Source organism: Gymnoscopelus braueri (genome assembly GCF_963280865.1).
Source record: "Gymnoscopelus braueri genome assembly, chromosome: 23".
NCBI classification, from domain to species: domain Eukaryota; kingdom Metazoa; phylum Chordata; class Actinopteri; order Myctophiformes; family Myctophidae; genus Gymnoscopelus; species Gymnoscopelus braueri.
The window spans coordinates 22894081-22905649 of record NC_137625.1 but is presented as its reverse complement, the minus strand read 5'-3'; the positions used below and the strand labels follow the sequence as shown (position 1 = coordinate 22905649).

Below are 11569 nucleotides of genomic sequence, written 5' to 3'. Positions count from 1 at the left end.
CATTGAAGACTCCTGATCTAGGGCCTAGGTCTACTACACTTTGAATAGCATTAATTGCGGTTAAAGTGGGCTAATCTTAGAGAATGAAAAAGCCTGGCATGAGTGATGCAAAGCCCCAAACATGATTTGCATAAAGCATTCGGATGACATGGTAGTAGAGACTAGGCTATATAAACCTGTCTGGCACATTCAGTGGATCTGTCGGCACATTACACTTGAAGAAGGGGGGGGAATATCATCCTCTCTGGCTAAATTATTATCTTAAAACCTGTTTGGCTTTTATGACGGACGAAAAAATTAAGACGGATCAGAGTGTGGTGCAGAATGGACCATTTAGTGGTAGACGGCAGAGCCTGATTGAAGATGCTCGAAAGGAGCGTGTAAGTGGTCCTTCTTCCCCGGGGCCAGCATCAGCATCACGGTGCGGAGGAGAGAACTTCGTCTTCGAAGAGAAAGATGGCAGGGTCACACTGAACATCCTTTTTGCGCTCAGCAATGAAAAGAACGCATCTTTTTTCAAAACCGGAAAAATCTTCGAGGTAAAGTCTAATGTTTGCTTTAAAAGAATATATATAGTCAAAGATTTGCACACATTTTCGCGATTTTTCAAATATAGCAGATCTACAAGCTCGTAGCGCAGCACGAAGTGACGCGTTATGAGCTTGTTTATCTGCTATTTTTGAATAGCCAAAGTATAAAATAATTCTATTTGGCTAAAATCTAAAATGACACAGATGGTTTCCCGGTTTTAATGGGTTAAAAGGTTTGTAAAATTAATTTTTGTGTGAAAACGTGTTGGATTTCGTGATTCTCTTAACATCCTCGCCTTTATCTGTTTTTAGACATTTGAAGCCCAACTTCTGCATATTGAAAGTCGGCCGGGAAGGAGGTCGAAGAACGGCGTCACAGACCTGGAATTCTTCATGAAATGTGAAGTGCACAGCGCTGACCTTGACATATTCATCAACTCACTCAAAAGAGTGGCTGAAGATGTTCGCGCGCTCCCAGAGGACAGAGGTAGCCTATCCTAAGTCTTTAGATATAGGATATTATTACATTGTATTGACATTAATTACGTTTTATGATTTTGCTACAATGCCATTAATTATGTATGTGTTTGTGATTGTTCTCCACCTGTGTCCTGTTGTGCCCCAGCCAATCCCTGTGTTGATTGTAGCTTGTGTTCACCTGTGTCCAGTTAACCCTGTGTCTATACATATTCCCCTGTTTGTTCAGTTCCTTGTCAGGTTGTCGTTTAGTATCAAGAGTTGTACTGTGTGTGTCTGTATTTTGAGTCCTTTAGTATTAGTGTGATGTTCTGTACTTAGGCTCAGGGACGTGCAGAGAATGTTAGAGGGGCAGGGACTGAAGTTTCCAAAAGGGCACTTTTGGTGAAAATAGCCGATCTCCAAGCTCGCGACGCGTTGTGAGCTTTGAGATTGGCTATTTTCGGTGCGTGATGCCGCACTCAACTAAAGCTTTCAAGATTCAAGCCAATACTGGAGATGCAATTCTTTCAACATAAAATGCTTGCACTCAAGTTCAGGAGAGTTTGGAAAAGGCAATTCTCTTGAATGCTGCATTCAGGTACGGCAGGGCTACTCAACTTAAGATGGCTCAGGGGCCACTCAGCAAAATACCAAAAGTCCAAGGGGCCGCAAGCTAAAAATGACGGCCCTATTTTGGATTTTTCGATTCTGTAACACACACTACACATTGTTATTGTTATAAGAAAATGTACATTTTTACATCATATTCTTTTCACTGTACCTGTTCATTTTGTGTGTATGTCCAGTGGCATCAGTTCAGCAAAAGCTAAGGTATGGCAAGGTTAGGGTTGCCAACTCCCAGAGCTTGAAATAAGGGACACCTATCCTGGGCGTGCGGCAAAGCCGCGCGGCCAAAAGAAATTGGGTCAAACCCCCCAAAAAACACGAAATGCATAGAAAACTATGCATTATACCTGTAACAATTGACGCACCTGTACGTATGTCTGTGCTTAAAAAAAACAATTTTTTTTTTTTTCTTTTTCAGATGGGTAAAAGGGCAGGGGCTCAAGCCCCCTTTGATGTCTATGTGTGCACGTGCCTGCTTAGGCTGAAAGCCATCAGCATTTTCAGTACTTGTTTTGCCTTCCCCATTTTATGGGTTGTCTCAGTTTGGTAAATAAACCTTACCTCCAGAACTTTGATTCCTGCCTTGTGTCGTACTGCATTTGGGTCCTCTGAACTCGCACCCTGACAGGCGTTGTGAGCTGGTAGATCGGCTGTTTTCAAAATGTTCGCCTCTTTCTTATATTATTTGACAATTTGGCCAATGTTTGACCAATTTTTATAGTATTGAATTGTGTATTAAAAAGGGCTTAAAATTCCTTAAATTGACTCATGACTTACAGTCCTGTCATCTTGTCTGGTTTGGTGAATTTCAGGAGAAGGGCGTTAACTTGACGCACATCGAGTCCCGTCAATCACGGAAGAACAAAGAGGAGTTTGAGTTCTTCATCAGCCTGGACTCCAACTGCTCCGGGATTATGGATGATGTCATCAGTGGCCTGCGCACCACACAAATCACTGGGACTGTACACGAGCTCACACGCAACAAGCAGAAGGACACAGGTGTGTGTGTGTGTGTGTGTGTGTTGGACGAAGTACTCACATTTTTTACTTAAGTAAAAGTATCAATACCACAATGTAAAAATACTCTGTTACAAGAAAAGGTCCTGTATGCAAAATTTTCTTGAGTAAAAGTATAAAAGTATTGTCATCAAAATGTACTTAAAGTACCAAAAGTAAAAGTACTCATTATGTAGAATGTCCCATTTCACAAGTGTTCAAAATGTATAAAAATCTTTAGAAAAGCGACGCATTGTGAGCTTGTAGACTGGCTATTTTCAAATAGCCATAATATATAGGGATGAATTGGTTAATGCATGTTTTGTAATAATAAGGATCTACAAAGTAACTAGTAACTAAAGTTTTCAAATAATTGTAGTGGAGTAAAAGTACAATATTTGCCTCTGAGATGTAGTGGAGTAGAAGTAAAAGTACTGAAAATTGGAAATACTCCAGTAAAGTAAAAAATACCCCAAAACTGTACTTAAGTACAGTACTTGAGTAAATGTACTTAGTTACTTTCCACCACTGATAAGAACGCCTAAAATGGCTTATTACACAAATGTTTGAGGATCATCTCAAAATTGGTGAAATGTGAAATATTTTTTATTGTTTCATTTAAGATTCTAAGTCATTGCAAACATTTGTAGGTGTTGATATAGGTGTTGATACAGCCCGATGGCTCTGGCCACAAAATTGGAAAATGTTTCATGCTGATTCGTTGAATGTAAATAATTAACTAACTAACTAACTATATGTAATTATTATTATTTTATTTTATTTTAAAAAAAAACTGTTTCTTGATTCTATTGCAATTAATAGAATAATAACTAAGAAGATAATTGACCATTGCAGCCATACCACAGGGCCTGATGAAGATGGTAGTTGGTCAGTGGGACCAACAATCTTCAATCATGACATGCTTGTTCATTCTATTATGTAAAACATGTTTCTAGAATTATGTTTCAAATTATTGATATTGGTCACAAAATTCATTGTCTTGGAGGCCCAAGTGGCCAGTGCCCATTTTTTATATCCGTTTACCCTCCCCCGCTGTAACAAATATGGGAGACAGTTAATTTATCAAATGAACTGAATGTTTGGTGTTTTATGATTTTGCCCAGCCAGACAGCGTAATGGACAGCCAGCGTCGCCGCTGAGACTGATGGTCTGGCCAGACCCTTTATTAGTTGTTTCCAGAATGACATTAGTTTAGTTACTGAGGACCAACAGGCCTGTCAGGAACCGAGGAACCCTGTGTCCCAGTTCCACCCCCTGCAGAACAGCCCCCTCACTGTGACAGACTTAGACTGGTGAAGAGACACTACCAAGGTCATGGCCAGCTGAGACAGACAGGGCCACCAAGGAACGTCCTTTGACCTCAGTGTTGCCAATGTGGTCTTGCCGTCAGGGTCAAGTGGACGAGGAGATATTTATGTCCTGTTATGGAGATGGCCTGTTTGTGGAGGAGCATGTTGTTCCCTCAGGCCTCAGGCTGGACCACACGGCTCAAATGTAGATGAATGATTGCGCCCCAGTGTTTTTGAGCGTCATAAATCCACATGAGGGAACAGATGACCCCAACTCACTGTTCTGCTCACTGTCAAAATGTCTCATCTTCCTCTCCGGGCACAAAGGCCCCTGTAGGCAAACCCCCACGAGATGATCCACATCAATATTAATTTGTACTACACTTGTTTCCATTAGTGTTGAATTATTACTGTACGTTAACACAAAGAAGTCAGGGGGCACCACGGCAGAGATAAGCGGACAACCAAACAAATCAATGAAAGACATTTTAAGGTTGCGTCCATATTAATGTCAATCTTTTATTAATAAATCTCAAACCCCTCAAACCCCATCTACTCAGTTAAATCTCAGGGTTAAATTAACACTCAGGATTTTACGGTGTACACTATACAGTAGGTTATACTATAGTTTACCAGTTATATTACATATACTTATTTCAATTTCTCACATTGATAAACTGTGCCACTAGTGTCACTCTTTATAAGCAATGTTATTGTTGCTGGTAATTATACTGGCGGGTTGGACAGTTTTTGTAGATTACATTTATTTAAATTAATACATTATTATTCTAACCAGTTTGTATGGTACAGCATGTTGATATAATGTAACTAGCGTCTGCAGTGGTCGGTGCCGCATACACCTACTGGTTGACAAGTATGGTTTGAAGCTTATAAGTTCAATATCACCCCTGGACAAGTGGGTATTGCCCTTGAATGAGAGGTAGAAATGTGGGTCTCATGCGAGAGGCCCAGGTTGAATCCAGCCTAGGACGTGCTTTAAGATGGATTTATTTTTTACTCATCTTAAGTTGATTCACCTGATCTAAGAGGAGCTTATTTTTTTCAAAAATGTTTTTTTAATGATGAAATGCTGACGTGATTTATTGTTTGCTCCTCAGTGCCGTGGTTTCCAAACGACATGAAGGATCTGGATCGCTTTGCCAACCAGATTCTGAGTTATGGCGCCGAGCTGGACTCTGATCACCCTGTAAGGACACTCACCCCTCACTGTCTGTTTGTAGTGACCCTTATGTTCGTATAACACAAGAGAGTTTCCAAATGTAACCAAATGGACCCGTCTGGGCTACAAATTGATAAATGAACACTGAGGATTTGACCGTGTGTCATCCTGCCCCGTGTGTGTGTGTGTGTGTGTGTGTTTGGCTGTATTTACGTGTTTTCTTGTGAGTCCACTCACACATGAAAGACCTGTGGAGATGACAGGGCCCACTCTGCCTATCAATCCATTCTAATGGAAACGATATCCAGGCCCACAAATTGATGTCATTGCTTTAAATGAGCCCCTATAATTATAGATAATTGCTGTCTTTTGCCACCGCCATTAAAGCAAAATGTATTCATCATAAACCCGGGAAAAACACTCTACAAAGGCTTAATTTGAATATGTATTTGGGTGCTGTTATTAAAGAGGGAGAGCATAATGCTGTTATGGGGTTTAGCCTCAGCAGAGGTTGTCCACGCTTTGATTTACTTATGAGCAACTAAATACTGGTCATAAGATCTAACATGGCTTTCTTTTGTTTGTGCTCAGGGCTTCATAGATCCAGTGTACAGAGCCCGCAGGAAGGAGTTCGCTGACATCGCCTACAACTACAGACAGTAATTCCCCTTTTAGATGTCTCATCCTCAAAGTTCATTTAACATTTTTTTTTTCTTACATTTTTTATCCCACGATTTTGCAACCCCATTTTTTTTTCACCCAGTGCCAATTGTCTAAGTAATCCTGGGCGCTACACTCCCTCTGCCAGCCTAGGGAGAGCCCAGAGCCGAGCTAACAAGCCTTCTTATCACCCGAACAGGGGGGAAGGAACACGTTATTCCAACCAGTTCCTTTCCCCTCCATCAGGCTTACCAGGATTACTGCTCGTTTTTGTGAGGGTACCTACCCTAGGGTTAATTTAATTAATTTAACTTTTAACTGCAATTGAACTTTAACTTTCTCACATGGTACTGTATTTATTCGAAGGCCACAGGGGCCATTCGTAGCCCATTCGTAGCCCAGTGGCCTGAAACGTTCACCTTTTTCTTATGGTACTGTACCATGTGAGAATGTGTGCCGGTTCTTCACCTCCGATTCTTTCCACGCTTTGCCTTCTATTGAAATCTAGAGTTCAAACTAAATGGGGGACAAATTATAGGGGTGCAGTGGTTGATTTGAAGGCCCCCTGTTGGGAGCGTAATTCAGATGTATTATTCATGGGCACAACAAAGAGCACCAAGCCCAACGAAACGCCCACCAAGGAGGCACACGCGTACATAACTGTAGGATAGTGACAATCAATGCCATGAACTGCCCGCTGCCATCTCCCTCCTGCGTGTGTCTGTATGTACATGCATTCTTGCATGTACATGTGCATGCAGTCCCATTTGGCTAACTCTGTTATGTATTTGTACAGACTACAGAGTAGACAACTCATTCTCACTCTGAAATTGTTATTGTAAAGTTGACCGATTTGCTAAGGTCCAGAGATGCAAGTTTGGGATTTTTATTTTACCCCAAAATACCTTCCATCAACAGTCCAGTGCAGCTTAATTAACAGTGAAGGCCTTGAATAACAAAAATCAAAATAAGACTTTCCAAAATATAGAAAATGAAAATGACACTCGAAGATAAACTAAAGAAAACAACCTAAGAACCTAAGAAACTGTTTAAACAGGCGACACCCTTACACAAGGGCCCTGGCAACTTTCCCCATAGGTGTCTACAGCTTTTCACTTCAAGTTCAACTAATTCAATGCCCCTGCGGCCTCCGTATTATATGGAGTGGATCCTACCACATGGCAAGAAATCAATTAACAGTCAATTAACACAGCTACACGTTCCCATAGCCTATGACTGATATAAACATTTAAATGGATGTTATACAACATAACATACGTCACATTTTGCACACCACTATTTTCAAAAGACCACAAAAATAATATTGCTCTTGAATGTAGACAGACCAACACCCCTCCTCCTCTACAGTACTTGGCACCCTCCAATCTACTGAGGAGTGCCAGCACTGCAGAGGAGAGACAGGTGAGGTGACCAACAATTCATTGCCTTCCCACAGTTCCAATAAACAAACATTTAAAACCTTTGCAGTCCTTGTGATGAAATGCTGTCAGAATATTTAAGAAACATGCACTAGAGTACAGACACGTGTGTGACGTTTGTGTATAGGGCATGGGCTGCCCCGTGACAGTTATTATATTTATATATTTCGACACTTGGTCAGGTGCCTTTGGCATCCGTTGCTGACGCCACAGCTACCCTTTTGTGTACCGTGGAGACCTGCAACAAGCTGACGAGTAGCAGAAATACATCAAAAAAATGTTTTATTAAGCATTGCCTGTGTTGTTTCTAACTCTCTGTCTTTGTCCTAGTGGCCAGGCTGTTCCCTCGGTTGAGTACACAGAAGAAGAGAAGGTCACATGGGGCACGGTGTTCAAGGAGCTGAAAACTCTGTACCCGACACACGCCTGCCGTGAATACAACCGCGTGTTCCCTCTGCTGGAGCAGTACTGTGGGTACAGACCGGACAACATCCCCCAGTTGGAGGACGTCTCACGCTTTCTGCAGTGTAAGCCAGTGGTTCCCAAACTTTTTAATTTTGAAGGACCCCCCAGTTTGGTATGCATTAGGCCACGGACCCCCACAACTCTGAGAGTGTATAGATTGAACCAAATGGACATTTGTTTACCGAATATCAATCATTTAGCTGGGGACCCCCTGGAATACCCTCAAGGACCCCTGGAGTTCCCCAGACCCCACTTTGTAAACACTGGTGTAAGCAAAAAAGGGGGATATTACATAACGATCTGCGAATGAGATCTAGATAATGGTCACATCCTCCATTTTTGATGTAAAGAGGGAGGGGTGCCCTCTGTATACCAGTGAATGTGGGAAGCAAGGCTTGTTTAAATGCCCTACTTCCTATCCCTTGTTGCCCTACTTCCTACCCCGTCCACAATGCACCACATATGACACGCTCACCTTCTTTCTCTGTCCCCTCCTTTGACTGTAGCGTGCACAGGCTTCCGGCTGCGCCCTGTGGCTGGCCTACTGTCTTCCCGGGACTTCCTGGCTGGGCTAGCCTTCCGTGTCTTCCATGCCACACAGTACATCCGCCACGGATCCAAGCCCATGTACACACCCGAGCCGTGAGTCTCGTGTCGGTCTGTGGAGCAAAAACAAAAAATATGTGAGTGATTATGAGGAGACTGAATTAACTCATTGATGCTCTGTTCACTTGCAGGGATATTTGCCATGAACTCCTGGGACATGTTCCTCTGTTTGCTGACTCCCGCTTTGCCCAGTTCTCACAGGTAATTGAAGTTCCTACAGTAGTACTAGACTCAAGAATTTTGCAACGTCTGTCTGCGTTGAGGTACAACACAACATCTACAAAACGGTATCATAATCATGCTATACTATATTTATTACACAGCTTTGTTGAATTCTCTTCTCTAATTGGTCGATCAATTCATCCTGAAGCCTGTTATTTCCTGATAACATACAGCTTGGCTACTCTGTCTCTCTACATCGTTTTTAAATCAAGATTTGGTGGCATATTGTTGTATATACTGTAATATGCGATTTTATATAATGCCATTATTTGAAAATAAACACCTTCATATTAAGCTTTATGTCTATTGGTTAAATGTGATGTTAAGATGCTTTCTCAGTACACGGCTGCAGGTAAATACCTTATGTGATATTCTGTGTCCATATAGGAAATTGGTCTAGCTTCCCTTGGTGCACCTGATGAGTACATTGAGAAACTGGCAACTGTAAGTAACGTCATGTACAAGAAAGTCAACCATTACAGCCAAGTCAATAGAATTTAGCCACATATTAGCTATGTAGGTAATACATAACATTATACTTGGGCATAATTAGCTATTATTGTTGTCCTGTAGACAATGTAAATGTATTGATTCAATTCAATAAATTATCCGTATTGATGACATTGATTGAGAAGAGCCTGATGAGTATATACTTATACTATAACCACTTAAACCCTACATTATATTGTCTCTGTCGGGTGGAAACCTCATTATGTGCACAATAGCAAAAGTAGCAGATCTACAAGCTCGAAATTGCTACTTTTGATACTTTTGTGTGACTCTGCAGTATGATCAAGTAAGCCATTATTTTACGAAAAAAAGTTAGGGTTCATATGGTTACGCTGTGTGGTCGACATGGGTGCTGGCTCGATGTGTAAATCAAGTTGTGATTGATCCTCACATCATCTCCCTTTAGGTCTACTGGTTCACTGTGGAGTTTGGCCTGTGTAAGCAGGGCTCTGAGATAAAGGCCTATGGTGCTGGACTGCTGTCATCATTTGGAGAGCTGCAGGTGAGATCGCCGTGTTTATATGAGTCACCGTATAGTCGCACGTTAGCTGAAACCATGTATTCCATAAAGGAAGAGCGATATATATACTGGTATTGGGCCACTTTTAGTCTATGCATTCGGTGTCGATACTTCTTGCCCCTTGTAGACCTCACAGATTTGCCTAGTTGCACAAATTTATGCTCTGTCGTAACAACGGTTTCGTGCGCCGAAGATAGCCGACCTACAAGATCAGAACTTGTGAGCTTGTAATGTACATCGGCGGCTATTTTTGGCACGCCAGTGACGCCACGCCGTCGTATGACGAAGTAGAAATGGGGCTATAGTTGCTCATCGTGGATGGTGTCAGACAGGCAGTGGGTTAGTGGTTCACCCTGGATGTGAAGTGTGTCACTGGGGGGGGAGACTCAGCGACTGGCTCAGCATGCCTGCATAGTGGAGAGTAGGTTAGCGGTTCACACAGGGTAGACGACATGAACTCATATCTCACTAATGTCAAGAGTTACATCAGACACTGATGTCAGCTGAGGATGTACGCTCCGCCGGGCCACATCAGCATGCAGAGCACTCACACTGCATTTCCTGTTTACTGTCGGGCCTGATGGGAGCGCAGAATTTAATTGAGAAGAAATTTGCATAAAATGTTATAATTACAGTAAGAAAGGTTTTGTTTCGTTACTTTTCTTTTTTCCAGTATTGCCTGACAGACAAGCCAACAATCCTACCCTTTGACCCCGAGAAGACCAGCCTCCAGAAATATCCAATCACAGAGTTCCAGCCTGTTTACTTTGTTGCCGAGACCTTTGAGGACGTCAAAGAGAAAGTCAGGTAGCCTACACACAAGCATATGATATTTTTTTTTATTCATATGAAATCAGTCTTCTCACACTTGTACAAACTCGCGTGGTGTTGCAACCCGAAACACATTGTGAGTTATTTTCTGCTATTCGTCGTAAGTAATGTATGAAGAGCTTAAGTGATTAATTAATAACTAAAGCAAACATCTGGATTACATATTAACACATTCATGTCACTCTCTCTACAGGACATTTACAGCCACCATCCCCAGACCATTCACTGTTCGTTACAACCCATACACCCAAAGCATTGAAGTCCTGGATAACACCCAACAGCTTAGAAACCTGGCTGACAGCATTAACAGTACGTGCCATGTTCAGCCATGCATCCCTATTGTACATGTGCTGTATTTTTAGCTGTTAACTTTAGTAACCACTATGACAATGGTCAAGTTGATGTGAGAAAAGTCCAGTTAGATTAATCCATATGTATTCATTAATCTACTTGATAAGGGTTAATGTTCTGTTCTCATGAACGGAACATTTCTTAATGGCCTGAAGCTCATAAGTACAACATCTCCGCTCCCCTGGCCAAGCAGGGAGTCTGTCTTGGAAGAAATTTGGTAGAAATTTGGTCTCATGTGGAAGACCCGGGTAGGACATTAAAGTAGGACATAAATATGAATTGTCTTCCATCTATTAGTGCACCTCCCCTTTGAAACATGTCTCTGTGCTTTGTTTCAGGCGAGATGGGAATTTTGTGCAATGCCCTGCGGAAACTGGAGTAAGCCAGAGTGGACATGGTCTTTGAGCTGATGCGCACATACAGAATCTCTAATTTCTTTGATAGAAACTGTCATTTGTTAATGAGGTTGTTGCCCTCTTCAAGATATTAGCAGGCATGTCGATTACTTTCCTTTGTATGCTACATTTATAACAATTATGCAAGAAAAATAATGACAATACAGTGTGGTTGTAATCCAAAATGTAGTATTTTGTTGTCTATACACACTATGGCAAAATTATTATTCAAAAATAATAACCACTGTTTGTTTTCCTCTAATAGCTAAAATTGTCCTTTAGTCTGCATTGCAATACCACTTAGCTAAATGAAATGTTTTGTATGCATGAACTGTTCTGTAATTGATGTGACAAATAAAAACCATTACTGCTGTATTCAGTTTTTAATGTTTGACCTCCACCTCAATTGAAGATCTGCTGTTTTCACTTCCATAATGGGTTAATCTTTAATGAATAGTCTATTTGAAA

General features: G+C 41.5%; 1 protein-coding gene across 1 annotated transcript; it reads left to right on the top strand.

Moving 5' to 3' along the window:
- Nucleotides 1-281: 281 nt before the first annotated feature.
- Nucleotides 282-11352, top strand: LOC308079593 (phenylalanine-4-hydroxylase-like; the record flags this gene model as incomplete). Its single annotated transcript, XM_080421143.1, has 13 exons — nucleotides 282-539; nucleotides 843-992; nucleotides 2429-2615; nucleotides 5041-5129; nucleotides 5694-5761; nucleotides 7532-7728; nucleotides 8173-8308; nucleotides 8404-8473; nucleotides 8882-8938; nucleotides 9411-9506; nucleotides 10198-10331; nucleotides 10549-10664; nucleotides 11045-11352. The coding sequence occupies 13 exons, from the start codon at nucleotides 282-284 to the stop codon at nucleotides 11086-11088; spliced, it is 1602 nt and encodes a 533-aa protein (XP_080277269.1). The 3' UTR covers nucleotides 11089-11352.
- Nucleotides 11353-11569: the final 217 nt, after the last annotated feature.